Genomic DNA, 20099 nt, shown 5'->3' on the forward strand with positions numbered 1-20099 from the left:
TGTCAACATTAACCTTCCTTGATTTGTAATAGTTGTCATTTTAGTTATTTTGTTTCAGGGAGTACTTATGAAATTTGGACTTAAATACACATTATTTAAAGTAAGTCTTGCAAAATTACAATTCTTGCTTTGCAGGGACTGGATATTTCAGAGCTGCTTATTGTAAATAAGTTGTCATACATTTGAGTTATGGGTTGTCCTTTACACTTTATATATGCTTTCAATTTTTTGGGGTCATTTGTTTACTTTGTTTAATAAAATATTCAAAACTTTGACATTTAATTTATTATCTGGTATTAAATTAAGTGTAATCAGGTGAAACATGAACGATGGATATGATAGTGGTATGTGAGAGAGAGGGGGGAAGGAAGCAGTGGGGAGGGAAAGTGAGTGTGTGTGAGAGAAAGAGATTATTTTCTCAAGGTTTTTTTTCTGTGTGTGTGTGTGTGTGTGCTGAAAGTTTATCTGAACTTGTGGCAGTAAGCTATTTTGCTGCCTAAAGGAAAGCACAAAGAAATGTCCTGCATAGTTACTCTACCTAAGGACAGAAGACAAATTTATGAGGCACAGGGCATGTTCTGTGAAATTTACTTCTGTCCTACAACAAAGAGAAATGGCTGCAGGAGATTCCAAAGAATACCAGCAGAATATTGCTATTTCCTGTATATAAAATCTAAATAATACTTTAGTCCTTATGCCTGAACACCAGCTTTTACTTTTCTTTTTAAATTTCTAAATGAATTCTTCCACTCTTGTTCTTTTTCACCAGAAAAATTCATATGGCATCTACAAGAAAACTACAAGAATACAAGATTATAAGAATGATATGGATAAAATATATCCAATAAAATCAAAGGAGATTGTTGGTTTTAGTTGTATGTATGTATGTATGCAGGGACGTGCGGTCATTGGAGGCAGGGGAGGCAGAGCCTCACCTCTAATCATCAAATAATAATATATAAAATAATGATATCCATGAGGGAGTTTCATATATATAAGAGGAAGAGGAGGGAGGAGGAGGAGCGTGTGCGGGGTGGTGCCAGCTGGGCAACCGGTGGAGGCAGGAGGGTTCTTGGAAGCGCCAATAACCTTCCTGCCTTCGCTGTACTTTGTGCGCTCCTCGTGACTGCAATCGACGTCCAGAAGTGGCAGGGGCTTGATGATGTTGCCGCAGCTGCCATGCGCGGAGGTAGCCAGAGTGGCGCTAAGGCAGTCCGGCGGACGAGCGACCGAGGATCAGGTGCCTGATCCTCCATCGCTCGCTCGCTCGCTCTTTCATCTGCCCCGACCCCTCGGCGCCACTCTGGTTACCTCCGGCCGGCCGCGCCCAGCAGTGACGTCGGCGACGTCATCAAGACGAAGTGGCTTGGAGGCGAAGTGCTTTTCAGTGCTTTTCTGTGCGTCTGGCGTTTAGGTAGATAGCCGGATGTCCTAAACGCCAGATGCACAGAAAAGCACTAAAAAGCAGCTACTGTTGGGGAGCGCGAGCCGGCGGAGCGTGCTCAGGAAGTCGGGGAATGGGATCACGTGTGCAGTCATCTTAAAGCCAATTATTACTTATCATAGCAATACATATGTATACATTATTATCATTATCAACTTATTTATTTAACTATATCTATTGTCACTAAATTTCACTAAGTTTAACTAGTTTTAAATTATACACTTTCATCTATCCACCTGTATCTTTCCAGTAGCAAAACAATCTCATGTCTTCTGCCATTTGTGGTATCAGTCCTCTAATCATCTCCTCTATCAAATTTGTATGGACTCCTCTTTGCAACTCATTTCTTATTAAGTCTCTCATGTAATTTCGATGCCCTCTTCTGTTTCCTTAATCCGTTTATCTTTAATTGTCAGTGTTGTTTTCAATGATGTTGCTAACAAAATTTATCTCTTTAAATCCATAAATTCTTTTCTTTTTTCTTCTTCTGTATCTTGCCATTCCCCTCCATTTAATTCCTCTTTCCGTATTCCACTCTTTCCATTTTCAGACCCAAACCAATCACCATAGATATCAGCGGATTTAATTTCTTTGTAGTCATTTTTCTCTTCGGTTTTTAGGACTCTAACCTCCACTTTTTCCACTTGATAAACATCTCCAACTTCTTCATCATATTTTACTGTTAGATGCTCTAGATTTTCCAACTTCTCTGTCCTCTCAAATGTGTTTGATAATTTCTGAATTTCTAACAATATCTTTTGCAAACTTAAAGTTTCTTTCTGCTGTTGAGATTGTGCCATTAAGTCCAGCTGACAAACACTGCTGCTTTGGCTTGGAAGGTTTTTACAAAATTAAGCATAAATTCACAATAAGGTCTCATTTTCACTTTTCTCTGGTTAAAGATACTGTATACTTCAAAGGAACATCTGTATGCTTTTCTTCTTATCACTCTCTATAGACAAAACAGTGAGACCTTGAACTGCCAAGCCAGAATAATCAGTGAAGAAAGTAAAAGTGTTTTGTTTCCAATACACAAACCTCCAGCCTCCGAGTAGCAGTGTCGTCTTAACTTCTGTTACAATTTTCTTTGTTGCTTTTTGTATCTTTTTTATTCCAAGTTTAAAAAAAGTCAGATTCTTGAATGAAATAGAGAAGAAAAAGGGAAAAACACATGCAGTAATGAAGAAAGAGAATTGTAGTCCATAGGTTGCAAAAATAATAATGAAAAAAGAAAAGAAACTTAATCCATTCGCTTTAAAAGGCTTGCATAAATTCCATCCATGAAAATAAGATTTAAAAAGTAAGATAACCCACTGTCCAAAACCATTCAAAGCTTAATTCCGCCGCTTATTTCTTCTGTTCTCAAATTTAAATTAACTTTAAGTTTTTTATAGGCAGTCTCTTTTAAAATGGTAAAAATTCCTCACCAGCTAGAAACACTTTCTCTTTCTGTATCCTTCTGTTTCGGAGCTGCCCCAACTTCATCAGCCTGGTGGCTGGGCTTTTTGTCGCCGGCTTGAAGAACTTCTCTTGGATCGATCAGGGATTTTGCGATGTCCCTGAGATCAGTAAGATGTATTCTTCCTGTTCACCATCTCTCTGGGACAGTTTAGGTCCGATTGAACCACCCAGCAGCAAAAGTATCGGCTGCGGTCTTGGAGCATCGAGACCACAAGTCTGTATCATTGCGACGTTGGCTCCTCCTCAATCTCTATGTATTCTAAGTATTTCAAAAGTTCAATGTTATTAAGATGGAAAAGATAGGGTTTTCACTACCTCTGTGTAAAGATGCAATATTTTTTCAAGTAATTTGAATACCTATCTTTATTGTAAATACATTATTTAAACGTATCTATCATATACTCTTATGAATTAATTGCTACTTGGTAGACAATTTATTGATTTAAAGAAAGGTTAGGCAATGTACAGTCCTCCATATGTGGCTAAACTGTAGTTCCTATCAATACCAGGGATAATGGAATTTGAATTTAGTGATATCTGGAGAGCTAGTGATACTAGTTAGGTAGGTTTTCCTTACTTAACTCACCTAAAGCCTTCAATAACTTGTTAAAACATATGCCAATCCAGATACTGATATATTGCTTACTTCAGTGGTGGGATTAAAAAAAAATATTACAGTTTCTGTGGGCATGGCTTGGTGGGTGTGACTTGGTGGATGTGGCAGGGGAAGGATACTATAAAATCTCCATTCCCCCCCTCCCTCTCTCTCTCCGTCCCTCCCCCCCTCTCTCGTCTGTGCTCAGTGATGTTTTTGGCTATACCATGATCAGAAACAAGACATGAGAGAGAGTGTCTCTCTGTTCCTATTGACTCAGGACTCTGGACAGCTCCAAGTGGAAGTGAGGCTCACCCACAGTCAAAGCTCTAATAACTTCACTTGGGTTGAACATCACTTCACTAATGTTTTAAAATGCTGCAACTCAGATGCTTTATGCATCTGAAATATATATGGCATTTGCAACATATGTAGCTGTATCATTTTGTCAGATTTCATAAATGGCCTTTACATTAGTTGCAACAGTAGGAAGAATGAAACATAAAGTATTTCCATGAATTGATAAAGGCTAAAATTGGGTTTACTGTTCATATTCAGTACTGTGTTATTATCAGGAAGAGAGAGGTGGGGGGGAAGCAGGGAGGGAGAGAGAGATAATTCCATCTGTTAGTATACCATCTCACTGATAGCAATCCTACCTAGTCATTTGTTACATTAAATAAAAATACAGTGTCCCATATTGGAAGCAACTGCAGAAAGAGGTGCAGTTGGCTTCAGTGATTATTGAAAATTTCCAAAAAAACAATCTGATATAATCAAAACATGGTTATCTCTTGACAGATCCTAATTTAGTATTAATTGACATATGATACAGTGTTTCCAATTCTTTTGGTGGGTATGGTGTCAGCTTAGGCAATATCACCCATCTGAATTTTACTGTATAATATTATTGCTAACATCTGCCTGAATCATTTTATTGCTTCTTTCTTGAAGAAATTGATAAAGTTTGATCTACTACCTGCATGTGCAGTTCCTTTGCACCTTGGCTTAGGTTTGTTGTCTGTTTTTTAGTAATAGGTTTGCAATTGAGGAGTCCCCATGAATCCACATAACTTCAGTAGCATGGAAGAACTTTTACAGTTTCGCCTGATAAATCAGTTGTGATAAATCTTCACCTACTTGGAGGAGAAAGACCATGTCTTTATGGTTCATAAAGTGGGAATCTTATTTCAATTATTGTTAATGGGGCAGAACTTGAAGGCAGTATATAAACTGCAACTGATTCAGAATGTGGCAGTATGTATGGTGAATGGTTTCTCCAGAAAATCCCATGCTTTCCTCAACAGGTTACATATGAGTTACTTTTTGAACTTACATTGAGTATCTCTCATTGTTTTTGTTGTGAATAGCAAGTCAGTATTCATAATACTTCTGCCAGTCTTTCTGGCAGTCTAAATACCAGAGTCCATCTGTGTTACAATCAACATTCAGAGGGAAAGATACTTTTTCTAACACATATGCAAAAGACAGATTTTCCCATACTCTTCTTCATTACTGTATTTAAGCAATTTGAATCCTTTTAAGACAAAAGCAGAATTTGGGGGACATTGAGATATAAATTGAAGTATCTGAGCTAGGGGTGTACCATCATCCTACAACTCTGTTAAAGGACCCCAGAACCTGGAGGAGGCCCAGGAACAAAGAAATTTCCTTTTGAATTCAGTTTCTCTGTAAGGAATAGCAAAACAGTTATGTGTTGTGTTAAATTTAAGTTATTTATTCTATGTAGATATTATAAGCCATAGCTTTTTAAAAATTCTTCTTTGGGCCTCTGGGACATTTGCATATTTCATATGGAATTGAACAAAATGTATCTTTAATTTCTTGGAAACTGACGTAAAACCTGAAATATGTCCCCTTTTCAAGTTTTATTAATATTAGAGGATCAGAACTTCCAGCTTTTCACTATACAAACCAACTGTGCTGTTATAATAGTAGAAACTGTGCAGTGCTTAAATCCAAGCTACTTATTACTTCTGCTACACAGCCAACAACACATTGTTAGGTCATCAGTGGGGTACCTTTTATGGGCTTTGTCACAAATAGCACTTGACATCAAGATCTTTTTTTCTTTCTCCATAGTCTCCATATTAAAGAGTAAACTTCCAGTCATCTTAAAGCCAGCTCCCAACTTTTAGTTTAAGGGTTAAACTAATTGCTTAACTAGGTCTCTCAATGTTACTGATTTAGTTGTTTTTAATTTATCACATTTAATATTGTTCTGCTAAATCTTATGCATTTTCAAGAACTGTTAGTAGATTGCATGGCATATAAATCTTTTAAATAGACAGATACCAGATTATTGCTTATATTATTTCTGCATCTATTGCTTTTCCATGCTGTATCATGTCTTTTTAAATGCAAAATGTCAACTATTCTGAATATTTTGCTAAAACATGGTTTATAAACTTATTTAACTTTTTTTAAGAAAGTCTAATATATGGCCACCATTTTCTAAATCATGATGTAGTTAAGCAAGCAGGTTTCTGTTATTCTTATTGTTAGTCATACAGTCACCAAATGTTTAGACTAGATTTTGTATTTTTGTATATTTCTATTCCAACAATCCAGCACCTGGGATAGGCAGATGTTGCTAAATAATATTAAAGGTATTCTCACAGCATGTAAGCTGTTCTAAGTAAAGCTGCCATTTGTTGCTGTTATTGTTATTGTTGTTGTTGTTGTTGTTGTTATTATTGCATCAACATAATTGTATCACAGCGGCCAATTGTTTTGCCGGATTTGGCATTAATTTCTAGTCGGGCCCCACCCAGGGGCCTAGGACGTTGTAACATATTTTCGTAATATGTGTGCGGATCCAAGCAGTGCGGCCTTTTGCATTTGACTGATGGTGATTTTGTCAATTTTTAACTGTTTTAAATGTCATTCCAGTGCTTTTGGAATAGCATCCAGTGTGCCGATTACCACTGGAATTACCACTGCTAGTTTGTGCCATAATCGTTGAATTTCGATTTTTAAGTCCTGGTATTTCGCGTTTTTTTCATATGCCTTCTCGGCGACCCTGCTATCACCTGGTATTGTGATGTCTATGATTGTAACCTTATTTTTCTCAACCAGTGTGATGTCTGGTGTATTATGCACCAGTATTTTATCCGTTTGTATGCGAAAATCCCACAAGATCTTGACCATCTGACCCTTGACGACTTTTTCAGGCTTATGTTCCCACCAGTTTGTTGCTGTTTTAATATTATAATTTTTGCACAAATTCCAGTGGATCATTTGTGCCACTGAATTGTGCCGTATTTTATAGTCAGTCTGCACGATTTTTTTACAGCAGCAGAGTATGTGGTCTATTATTGTTATTGTTGTTGTTGTTGTTGTTGTTGTTGTTGTTGTTGTTGTTGTTGTTGTTATTATTATTATTATTATTATTATTATTATTATTATTATTATTATTATTATTATTATTATTATTATTATTATAGTTGGTTACACAGTTGGCCAGATATTTTAGGCTGCATTTGGCATTTTTTCCACTTATCAAGTACTTTCCAAAGATCTAGTATAGGTAGATGTTGATACTTGATGGTCTTAAAGGTATCATTACAGGATGTAAGCTGTTCCAAATAAAGCTGCATATTGCAATTGACTGATAGGATTGTACCCAAATACTTATTATTATTATTATTATTATTATTATTATTATTATTATTATTATTATTATTATTATTATTATTATTATGTTAATCTTTGGTGCGATTCACAGCCTTTGGGGCTGGTTGGTAGCTCAACAGCTTGAGTCCTAACCAAGGACCTAGGAACTGTTAAGGTAACGCCGGAGGATATAAGCTGTTCAAAGTAGGGTGGTTTTTTGTAGAGTCAGAATGTTCAAGTCTGATAAATTTAGAATTTCCAAATACCGAGGTCGTCCTTTAAGTACGTCCTTTGCTCCAAGGACTCCAATTACAATCGGGACAACACTTGATTTCTTTTTCCACAGTCGCTCAACTTCAATTTGCAATTTGTCCCAGTACTTTGTGATTTTTTCTTGCTGCTTATCTTCAATTTGTGCATCACCAGGTATTGCAATGTCAATGAACCAAACTTTTTTCTTTTCAACTATTGTTATGTCAGGTGTGTTGTAGGCCAATTGCCTGTCAGTCTGAATTCTGAAATCCCACAAGATTTTGACTTACTCATTCTCTAAAACCTTCTCAACCTGATGATCCCAGTGGTTTTTGCTATACTCAAATCCAAACTTTTGTCACAATTTCCAGTGAATAATCTTAGCAACGTGGTCATGGCATTGTAGATAGTCAGTTTGTGAAATTTTGCTGCACCCACTGATCAAGTGGTCGACTGTCTCATCTTTCACATTACAGAGGCGACATTTGCTGTTGGTGGTAACATGTTGAATTTTTGCCTTCCTACAGTTTGTGGCTAAGGCTTGTTCTTGAGCTGCCAAAATAAATCCTTCTGTTTCTTTTTTCTGTACTCCTGATCTGAACCAGTTCCAAGTTAGTTTTTGGTCAGCTTTGCCTTCAATACTTTTCAAGTATTGGCCATGCATAGCTTTGCTTTCCCAATTTTCAGGTCGCTTCTCAATTACTTCTTTCTTATATTCAGCTTTTAACTTAGTTGTTTTCAAAAGGCCTCCTTTATTTACTTCCTTAATCATTGGTTCTTCACTTTTCTGGATGTAATCATTCAAACTGTGTCTTTCTTCTTCCACAGTCTGCTTTACTTGTAGGAGTCCTCGACCACCCTCTGCTCGGTCAACATCACTTTTAGAGTGCAAAGCATGATTCATTGTCATAAGCTTCCTTGTTTTTCTGTCCAAATTGTCCAACTCCATCTGGGTCCAGTCAATTATTCCTGCAGAGTATTGAATTACAGGTATAGCCCAGGTATTTATGGCTTTTATGATGTTTCCTCCACTCAGTTTGGACTTTAATATCTTGTGAATTCGTCAAATGTACTTGGCTGAGGTTAATTCCTTGACTTTATTATGCATTAAGTCAGAGGCCTCTAAAATCCCCAAATACTTGTAGCCTTCTTCTGCTTTTACTGCCTTTATCATTTCTTCATTCTCAAGTTGTGTTCCATCATCTTCTAGGACTTTGCCTGCCTTTCCAAACTGCAAACCAATGTCTTGGCTAAATTCTTCTGTGCTTTCAATTAATAAATTCAGTTCAGCTTTTGTTTTACCAAATCATCCATGTACACCAAGTGTGAAATTTTCAATCCTTTCTTTGCAAGTTTGTATCCACAGTTCACCTTCTTCAAAACGCTTGTCAATGTAGCATCGAGAGTATAAAAAGTAGGGGTGAAAGGGAATCACCCTGGAAAATGCCTCATTTAATTTCAACTTCACCCAGTTCTTCTCCATTAGCCATAAACTTCGTTTTCCAGAGGTTCATTGAAGTTTCCATGAATTTTTGTATGTTGCTACTAATGCCAAAGATTTTCAGGCATTTCTTGATCCAGCTGTGGGGAACTGAATCAAATGCTTTCTTATAGTCTATCCAAGCCATGAACAGCTTGGTTCGTCTTTTCTTTGAATTCTTTAGGATTAGCTTGTCAATCAGCAGTTGGTCCTTTTTTCCTCTTGAATTTTTGCAGCATCCTTTCTGTTCTACAGGAAGCAAGTCATTTCTTTCCAAGTATCTGTAAATTTGGTTTGCAATGATACCAGTAAGGACTTGTATGTTGTTGGCAAACAGGTGATTGGCCTATAGTTTCCAGGGTCCTTTCTTTTTACTTTATCTTTTTGGATCAAAAATGTCCTTCCAGTTGTCATCCATTCATAATTGTCAGGTGTTTTTAAGATCTGGTTCATTTGGGCTGCCAATATTTAGTGCATACTTGTAAGTGCCTTTAGCCAGAAACCATGTAGCTCATCTGGTCCAGGTGCACTCCAATTCTTCACTTTTCTTGACTGCCTTTGCACCATTTCTTTTGTTATTTTCACATCTTCCATTTTATGCACTTTAATAGAATCCTCAACCTGCTTGATCCATGTTGCATTTCTGTTGTGCTTCTTGTTGTTTTCCCACAAATTCTTCCAGAATTTCAGAGCTTTCTCTTTATCAGGCTTGTCATTTGTTGTTACCCCATCTCCACTTTCTAAGCTCTTATAAAACTGGTGCTGATTTGCTCTGAACTGAGTTTTTCTTGAACTGAATTACTCAATTTTCATACCGTTTAATCTTTTCAGCAATGGCAACAACCCTCTGCTTATTATTATTATTATTATTATTATTATTATTATTATTATTATTATTATTATTGCTATTATCTTTTATTTATTTTGCCTCAGTTATTTTACTTCTATTTTCAGGTCTTTGTATTTTGTGATTTTCTCCAGTTCTTTCTCTTGTCTTCTGATGTCTCTAAGTGCTGCAATATCCACTATCCAAATGTTGTCATCTTTCTTATCAACAATTGTTAAATAAGTCAGGTGTCTGTCTATTTGAATGTTAAAGTCCCAGAGCACTTTAGCATCTTCATTTTCTATTTGTCAACTTTATGGTCCAACCAGTTCTTGCTTGTGGTCAAATGGCATTTCTTGCAGCTATACCAGTTTTCCATTGTTGCTACTTTTTAATGCTATTGTTTGTAGTCAGTCTATGCTATCTTCTTGCAGAAGCTAACTCAGCTTCTTTTACAGATGTAGCCCTTACTGTCTGTGTTGTCTTCTCAATTCTGGTTTTGCATGCCGTTGTTATTACATTTTTTCTATTACATATGTATAGATATATACATGTAGTCAATCAATGTCATAACTTTCTGGTTTAAAGGTAGAAGAAACCCATTGATTTTTCTGCCTTATTTCATCCCTACTGAAACTTTCTTGTTTAGAAAAGAAAGTTAAATTTTCTTTCTAAACTTACTTTTGATAAGGAACTGAATTGATCTGGGATAACTGCTATTCATGCATTGCTGTGAATTTATGTTCAGCGAAACAAACATAGAAAACAGAACAAAAATCAAGCAGCTACTACTACTAATGAAGAGGTTTGTGTAGGTTGTTGCAGCTTCAAAATGATGGTTGGGTATTAGCATGCATTGCCCCCAAAATCTTGGGTATTGTTAGGTAGTTATCCAGTTGGATAAAAGTAGCAATATTTTTCTTCATATAGGTGTGATTAGCCCTAGGGGTATAGAGTGGGAGGAGGAAATTAGCCATATAATCCTATTTACCAGTTCAGGTCCCTCTATAAATTCTCTTTCCTTTTTTATTTCACTTTAACTCAACAGTTACTAATGAGTCCAATTTGCTGCCAATTAGTTGCCCTCAGAAAAGATCACTAATTGTAGCAAACAAATGTCAGCTCCAAAAAGCTTAAGGTGTCTGTGCATGTGATGGGCAGCAAAGCCGCCTTTCCTTTCTTTTCATTTTCACCAAGAGGTAATTTAATTTTTTTGTATTTGATGAAAAATGTTGTTAATGAGAAGCCAGAGAAGAGGAAATTACAATTCTTAAAGCTTAATTGGGGAGCTTCTGTGGAGGCTTTTATGTCCATACTTTTTTTTTCTAGATGGAAGTTTAATGATGTCCTTATCTCCCAAAGTTGAACATTACGCATTAGCTAACTCATTTCCTTCATTCATTCCGTGACATCCTTAGAATGTCAAAGGAATGCAAGATTACCAAAACCTTAATGTGTGCTTTAGGTACAGTAGGACAGCAGACCGTGGGTAGGTTGGGTGAGTGGGTGAGGTAGGATAAGAGGGGGTTGTTTTCTTTTGTTTGCATTTAAAGGAATCTTTTTGGTGACTCATAATGACACTAACATTGATGTTAATTAATTGAAACTTTTTGCCCAAAGTAATTCTGGAAGGTTCTTCTTACTGTGTTTTAGTATGCACTAGTTCAGGGGCGTTAAACTGGCACCCCGCGGGCTGGATATGTCATGCACAGGCTACGCCCACCCCAGCTCCACAAATGAGAAAAACATTGCAAAAGATCATGTGACGGCAACGTGATGCAGTGAGTTTGATACCCGTGCATTAGTTCATTTAGACACTCCTGCAATCACTAGATGCATCAATGAGATGTATCAGTGATCAGTGATCAGCAGGCAGTTGTAAAGTAAACTGAAAACATTCTGCTCTTCGTGGTTGCCCTGAAAGCATTCAGTTAAGAAACATTAAGAAGAATACCATACATCTCCAGCTCTCTATCACATTCCTATCTCTTTGCCTTCCTTTTTTTCCCCTCTTTGCAAGATGTACACTATGTTTAAATAAAGTTATCAAAGCAGAAGAGAAATAGAACGGTGGTTTTGCATGGGTGATACAGCACTAGATGTATAAGTACACATGGAGAAAGAAAGAGATGATTGGAGGCACCAACATTTGGCTCCAATTGACCTAATCATGAATAGTTGAGAATATTTTGCATATATTAAGTCAGGAAATGATATTAGTGCCCTTGCTGAGAAAAGAAGTGGCCTGTATGTGTTTAAAGATCATTTCTTCATTCTTTTCTTTCAAGTAAACCTGGTTTTTAGGACAGAGCGTCAAACTCACTTCTATATTGTATGCCAATCCTAGGGTCTTCCATGCCTTTTTTTTTTTGTCTCTGTTTTATTTTTTTACATCAGTGTGAAAAGTCTGTGTCCGAAAAACCAAACCATGGAATATTACCTGGACTATAGATGACACATAGTGTTGTTGGAAGGTTATACAAAGCCCTATTTTTAAAAACCTAAATAGCCATCTTTTATTTAACATGTGTCAGTAACTCAGTTATTTAGATACAAACAATTCATATTCTTACCTGTCTCCCATGAGCAAAATGTCTGAGCTTCTGTCATGGATAAATGAATAGATGATATTGTGGTGGAGAAGGGGGAAAAACAGAAAAGTCCATTAATTCATTTCACCTTATATGAATTGTTTTCTTCAGTTTTTATTACACTGCATTTTGTCAAATTATTATAATTCGGTATTGAGGGGATGTTATGGTACAGTGTCTTAGGTTGTCTTAACACTGATACAAATATTGAGATCTCATTGAAACACAAACCATGCAGTTGTGTGCATTATGGATGGTTATTTCTGACTTATATGCAAGATAGTATTTTGTGGAGACATAGAATTGACAAGAATCAAGGGCCTTCCACCCTAATATTCCTGTCCTGCAAAACATTTACTGTAAAATGAAATGGATACTGGCAGTTCAATAAAATATCCACTCCCTTAAGAGCAGTTCAACCCACAGTGAATTCCCTTATAATGTGAAGCCTTGGAGAGAAAATAGTGAAAGTCAGAGACTTAGTGGACAAAGACACAAAACAATTCCCTAACAAATCGTGAAGGCTACTTAAAGCAGGGCATTAAGGGGGAAGAATTGGTGGATGCCAAACTGCTTGATTATGGCTGTTCATAGACTGGAAAGGTGGAAGAAGTTCCTAAGTCTTTGTCCTTCACAACATGTTTACTCTTAGAGTTGTGTTGTCATCAGCTTAAGGGCCACATCAGATTTTATGTGGCATTTTGTTTAGTGTTATTATTAATCTTTAACTTAAGTTTTAAATTTTTTATTCATGTCTGTGCGAGGGAGGTGGGTGATAACAGCAATTTATTCCAACCTTAAAAATTGATGCATTTTTCACCTTCATCAGCAGAGGGTGAAATGATTTTTTTTTCAGTATTTCAGCACCCTCTACTGCTAGAGGGCAAATATTGCAGCTTTTTTCTTCATTTTAAGAGATAGAAAAGCACTGGAAATCAGAGTAGGTGTGTGTTTCAATTCTTGCAGCCTTTTAAAAAAAGATACTAAATGCCCATTTTCACAATGTCGTTCCTTGATCCCAAATCCCTTTTCCTTCCAAAAAGTTTAGTCCCACCAGTTCTGGAAGGCTCTGAGAGGAAGGAAGGAAGGAAGGAAGGAAGGAAGGAAGGAAGGAAGGAAGGAAGGAAGGAAGGAAGGAAGGAAGGAAGGAAATAAATGCCCATGTGTTTTGGATGGTTCACTACCTAGTGAAGGGATTCCAGGTATGAGTAAATCAAGATCCCTTCCAGCTTATAGTCCAGATACATTCATCTTTATTCAGAGGTAATTGTTCATTGCTTCATATGTACTGAATTCCAAGTAACAAACAGGTTTAATTTTGGAGATACATTTAAATTTATCTGATTTTTCAGGGACTGTTCTTATTTTCTGATTTTTCATAGTCAGCTTTCTGCCTACCTATATTACTATCACCCTTCCCTTCTTTTTCCCTTTTTCTTTGTCTTATTATTTGTTTTGTTTCCATCCCATATCTACGTTTGAAATGTTGCCTTTCAGGAGTAATTCATACCTACTGTAGATCTCGTAGAATTTTTATTTAAATAAAAAGAAACTAGTTACTTATTCAAAATAACAAATGCTCTCTCAAAATCAAAGTGGGAAGGGCAAAATTAAAGGGAGGGGCAAATTCAAGGATAAATTAATATAACATACAGTAGATAAGAAAGAACCATCAGCATCACAACATGCTGTGTTGATGGGTCCTTGAGACATCAACAAGAAGGGAGGCATCTCTGAGAAAGAGGATAAAATTATAAAGCAGAGTTGCATCATATTTTAATTTACTGATTGATATTTATATGCAAATATGGAAATAATTATTATAGCTTAATCAGCAATAGAACATTTTTAGCATTGTGAGAAGTGTATGCCTTTTTATGCCCTGTCAAAATATGACATGATAAGCCTCTTGGTCTCTTCTGTTTACAGTTCTTGATCTTTAACTAAATTTAGAGTGAACGATGGAGACCCATTTATATAGACTGATACATTTAAATAAACTATATTGTGGTTTGATGATTTTGAAATCATAGATCTTGCTTTTAATCCATTGCTTTTAATTCAGTTTCAGAAGACTATGAATTCAGAAGACTACATTCAGTAAAATAGAACATTGTTACACTCTTATTAAGACAAGGAAACTTCACTATTAATCTTTATAAAAAGAACATATGGTTATGTCTCTATTTTATTTGACGAAGGTTACAATGCACAAACTAATACACACATTCAAAACTGAAATAATAATGTTGAATAATTCTGTCATTCGCTTAATCCTAATTCCTGCATTCTATGATAGCCTTTCCTTGCTGTTCCCTGCTCTTGAATTATATACAGTGAAGGAGGTTGGTTTTCTCTTCTCTGAAATGAATGGGATAGAAGGATGTTTCTATTTCTGAGCTTAATGCAAATGCAGATCTAAATACACAGTGTGAGGCAGTGGTAAATATCGTCTTTAAAATGGTATACATGGAAGTAATGAATTTAGGACATGGCATATTAAGACAATCTTGCTTTATTAATATATTAATACCTTTGCTTTTTGAAAAGTACTTCTACAAGAACAACAGTTTTAATGGAAAATAACCACTGAATTTTATAGATGACATACAAAACTTTTTTTTCACCACCTAAACTCAGCCCCATTTTAATGCTCAGATAGATTCCAAGTATCTTTCAGGCAAGGAAAAGAACTTAAAGATCTTTTGGAAGTTCAATTGTATGAAGTTGTATAAAAATATAATAAATCCATCTCACCATTCTTACTGGTTTTTTTTTTTTTTTAATTCTCGCTTTTCAAAGCAAGAATTAAAACCAGGCATCATTTTTGCCTGGTGTTTGTCTCAGTTTTTGTCCATTCAAAGAAAATTCAATGAACCTAGTTTGTGTCAGAAAACAGCAGACAAAGTTACTACCCAAGAAATTTTCAAGTGCAAGAGACTATAAGTAGTCCCAGGTCCTTCACTTATTATGAATTAAAGTTACCAGAACCACCTGCATCATTGGCAGTGTCAAGGATTATGGTGGTTATGATCCAAAATAGCTAGAGAGCTTAGGTTGATCTGCTTCTTTCTTGTCTATGCTCATCGTACAAATTACTATTTAAGATGATTCCATAACATTATTTTGGGCTGTATACTGATTAGAATTCATCATTGCCTCTTAGTTCCTACTCAGAGCTCTAAAAGTTGACTCATAATTCTGACAACAGCAAAAGCCATGACATTGTATAAATTTTCTTTACTCAGCTATATTTCTACAGCCAAATATAATATTATATTTGGCTGTAGAAATATATCATATTGCATCAGTTTTCATTTGAGTCAATATTCCACTATTATTTAGAGAACCATAAGGACTATTGAAGTGAAAACAAAAAGTAAAACATGGGTATACAGTGTGACAGATACTTCACAGCAAATTCCTGAAGATAGTGCAACCATAATGAAAATAGCAAGAGGGATCTGGTTAAATCTCTTAAATATGGGTACTGTTGTTGTATTCATTCTTGCAGGTATTTTAATTTCATTTGTGGAAAGAAAGTTAAATTAGACATTATCCTCAGCCTCATGTATCAGGTCCACATATTCCACTCATAACATGATTTAGTGCTGACTTAAAATGCATTATAAATGATAAATTATCACTTATTGCAATGTGTGAACCTTAGTCTTTGTGTTCAACTAAACTTAAGTTCTACCTTTAGGTAGATTAAGCACAGTTAGTATAAATTATTTTGAGCTGATATATAAAAAGCCAGCAAATTAAGTAAAACTTATAAAGAGCTCTGCAAGAGACCGAGATGTAGGACAACATGGTGTGATTCATTCAACGTGCCTAAGGCATAATATGGTTTAACTAATTTTAATTTAATTGCTCTAAAAACAAACAAACAAGCAAACAATTATAGTTCATTCAGTGAGGCATGAATTATGTTTTTATGTCATTTGTAAACTCTGTTCCCGTTTATTCGTAGCAGTAGGATTCAGAATTGTATCTTTAATACAATTTATGACACTTTATATCAACTTAAGGCCAGCTCTGACCAATCATTTTTGTTCCTGCAGTTCCACCAAAGATCTCCAACATATCTTCAGATGTCACTGTGAATGAAGGAAGCAACGTGACCTTAGTGTGTATGGCAAATGGACGTCCTGAGCCTGTCATCACCTGGAGGCACCTCACCCCAACAGGTAGGGAGCCATGGTTGGTACCATTATGTTTTAAATGGCTCTTATCTCTTACATGCCATTTATAAATATTTCAAAACATGACTTTTAAAAAACATTTAAAAACGTCAAATGGCTTTTAGTGTCTCACTGTATATTATAAATATTTCAGAAACATGATTTTAAAAAAAACAGTTGGCAGTTGGATATATCATTTTATAAAGACATTTGTACATCTGGCCAAAGCAAGTATTCTCTGTGTCTGGATTTGTATATTAGCATCTGCCTAATAAAAGATAATAAAAGTATCTTTTTCATTACAAAAACATTATAGCAATAAAGAAACTAACATTAGTGGCAGAAAAAGGAAAGGCCTCGTTTTCTGATAATATGTTTGGCATAAGCTTTTGAAAACCACAACAATAGTTTTAGCATGGGGATAATAATTTTTTCTTACCTACAGCCTTTGTCTCTTTAAATTATTTATTCTATATTTTAAGAAAGAAAACAATACAATAGCAGAGTTGGACGGGATCTTGGAGGTCTTCTAGTCCAACCCAGGAAAGAGGGAGGAAACCTATACCGTTCCAGACAAATGGCTATCCAACATCTTCTTAAAGACTTCCAGTGTTGGGGCATTCACAACTTCTGGAGGCAAGCTGTTCCACTGAATAATTGTTCTAACTGTCAGGAAATTTGTCCTCGGTTATAAGTTGTGTCTCTCCTTGATTAGTTTCCACCCATTACTTCTTATTCTAACCTCAGGTGCCTTGGAGAATAGTTTCACTCCCTTTTCTTTGTGGCAACCCCTGAGATATTGGAACACTGCTATCATGTCTTCCCTAGTCCTTCTTTTCATTAAACTAGACATACCCAGTTCCTGCAACCGTTCTTCATATGTTTTAGTCTCCAGTCCCCTAATCATCTTTGTTGTTCTTCTCTGCACTCTTTCTAGAGTCTCCACATCTTTTCTACATCGTGTCAACCAAAACTGAATGCAGTATTCCAAGTGTGGCCTTACCAAGGCCTTATAAAGTGGTATTAACACTTCACGTGATCTTGATTCTATCCCTCTGTTGATGCAGCCTGGAACTGTGTTGGCTTTTTTGGCAGTGCTGCACACTGCTGGCTCATATTTAAATGGTTGTCCACTAGGACTCCAAGATCCCTCTCACAGTTACTACTATTGAGGAAAGTACCACCTATACTGTACCTGTGCATTTCATTTTTCTTACTCTTTTCACCATTGAATTTCATTTTATTAGATAGTGCCCAATGTCAAGTTTGTCAAGATCCTTCTGTATCTTAAACTTGTCTTCTGGAGACTATTCCTGCCAGCTTGGTGTCATCTGCAAATTTGATGAGTTCCCCATTTATTCCCTCATCCAAATCTTTGATGAAGATGTTGAAGAGGACTGGGCCTAAAACAGAGCCTTGGGGTACTTCACTGCATACTTCCCTACATGTAAATGCAGTTCCATTGAGGACTACACGTTGAGTGTAGTTGGTCAACCAGTTATGAATCCATCTGGTGGTGATGCTGTCCAACCCACATTCTTCTACTTTATCTAGTAGAATGGTTATGGTCTACCTTATCAAATTCCTTACTGAAGTCCAAGTAAACTTTCCTGGTGATTTTAACTCATCTAGGGTAGACAGGTGCTCACTTACCATTTTCTTCCCTATTTCAGCTTGTGTTCCTAATCTAATTTTTGTGGTACTATTTTTGATAGGTTGGACTGTTTTATCCTTTTGTGTAAAGACAGAGGCAAAAAATGAGTTAAATAGTTCTGCTTTCTCCCTGTTGCTTGTCACCTTCTTGCCACTTTCTCCCAGCAATGGACCAATTGTTTCCTTAAACTTTTTCTTGTTTTTAACATGTTGGAAGAAGCTTTTTTGTTATTTTTTACTTTTATGGCAAGCCTTTCTTCATTGTGAGCCTTAGCTTTTCTTATTTCATCTTTACACGCTCAGGCTATTTGATGATATTCTGCCTTAGCTATGTCCCTATCTTTCCACTTTTTATACTTAACTTTTTTGTCTTTCAATTTGTCAGAGAGTTCTTTATGTAGCCATGCTGGTTTCTTTTGGGAGGTGTTATTTTCCTTCTTCATTGGTATTGTGCTAGACTGAGCTTTTGTAATCTCATTTTTCAAAATTTCCCAAGCTTCTTGAGTTGTTTTCCTCTTGAGGATTCTCATCCATGGAATTCTTCCCAAGCGCTCTCTAACTTTATTGAAATTAGCTCTCTTAAAATCCAAGACTCTAGTTTGACTTTGTTCTACTATTTGGGATTACATAATGTTGAATTCCAATATTGCATGGTCACTTGCCCCCAGGGTTCCTATGGCTTGAACACCTTCTATCGTTTCATGTCTGTTAGTGAGAATTAAGTCTAATATGGCCGATCCCCTTGTTCCCTTCTCTACTTTTTGGGAAACAAAGTTGTCTGCTAGGTTCGTTAGGAAACTTTTGGATTTTCCACTTGGTGCAGAGTTTGTTTCCCAGTTGATGTCAGGGTAGTTAAAATCCCCCATTACTATTGTGGTGTGCTTCCTACATACCTTAGTTAGCTGACTAACAAAAAGTTCATCTACTTCCTTTGCTTGGTTGGGTGGCCTGTAGTATAGGCCTATGGCAATGTCGATTCCCCCCCCCCCAACCTTTAACTGACCCAAATGCATTCAAGATAGTTCTCATCATTGTTGTGCTCTATTTCTGTAGAGATGTAGTTATTTCTTATATATAGTGCAACTCCAACTCCTCGTTTATTTGGTCTATTTCTTTTAAATAATTTAAATCCTTCTAGCTGTATGTTCCATTTCTGGGTTTCATCCCACCAAGTTTCTGTAATGGCAACAATACCATATCTGCCCTCATTTACTTGAATTTCTAATTCACCCTGTTTATTCCTCATACTCTGTGCATTGGTGTATAGACATTTGAGTCCATTTTGATTGACCCTGTGTTTACTGTCCACATAACCTGTGTTATGCCTGACTGCCCCTATTTTCTTGCCACTTGTATGATTCATGCACATGGTATGGCACTCACTATTAAATGCTTGGTTTTGTTTGATAGCAGGAGTGATAATCTTACCCGCACAAACATCTATGTTACATGCACTGATAACCCTATGAGTTTTAGATTGCTGGGAACAGAAATGTTCTGTATCAATTAATTCTCTGTCCCACTGTTCAGTTTAAATGTTTATCCAGAAAATCTGTGAATTTAATGCCAAGTAACTCAGTTCCTTTCTTGGATGGGTGCAAACCATCTCTTTTGTACAGTTTTTCATTGGACCAGCTGCAGGCATCATGACTAATAAAACCAAAGCCTTCCCTTTTACACCACTCCTTTAGCCACACATTAAACTCTGCTACACGCTGGCCCTTCACTTTTGGTTCCTTATAGACTGGTAAAACCTCTGAAAAGATAAGCCTACAAACTACACTATTAAGTTCATACACCAAGCTCTGGAAATCATTCTTCACAGAAAGTACATCTTTTGGGGACAGATCATTTGTGCCAAGATGTATAATAGCATCAACGTCACAATCCTTACTTGCATTCTTGATTATCTTAAGGATACCCTTCTTGTGTCTGCTGGCAGTAGCACATGGCAGACACCTGACCTCTTTTAAA

At 36.3% G+C, this 20099-nt stretch overlaps 1 protein-coding gene across 3 annotated transcripts in view; it reads left to right on the top strand.

The window, feature by feature from the left end:
* The window catches only part of LSAMP (limbic system associated membrane protein), a 505584-nt gene that overhangs the window by 326617 nt on the left and 158868 nt on the right, over positions 1-20099 (top strand). For all 3 annotated transcript variants that reach the window (XM_081951125.1, XM_081951123.1, XM_081951124.1), the window contains exon 3: positions 16353-16478. In XM_081951125.1, coding sequence (XP_081807251.1) covers positions 16353-16478 — 126 coding nt within the window. The remainder of the gene's footprint in view (positions 1-16352; positions 16479-20099) is intronic.

This window comes from Natrix helvetica (genome assembly GCF_964273705.1).
Source record: "Natrix helvetica genome assembly, chromosome: 4".
Classification (NCBI taxonomy): domain Eukaryota; kingdom Metazoa; phylum Chordata; class Lepidosauria; order Squamata; family Natricidae; genus Natrix; species Natrix helvetica.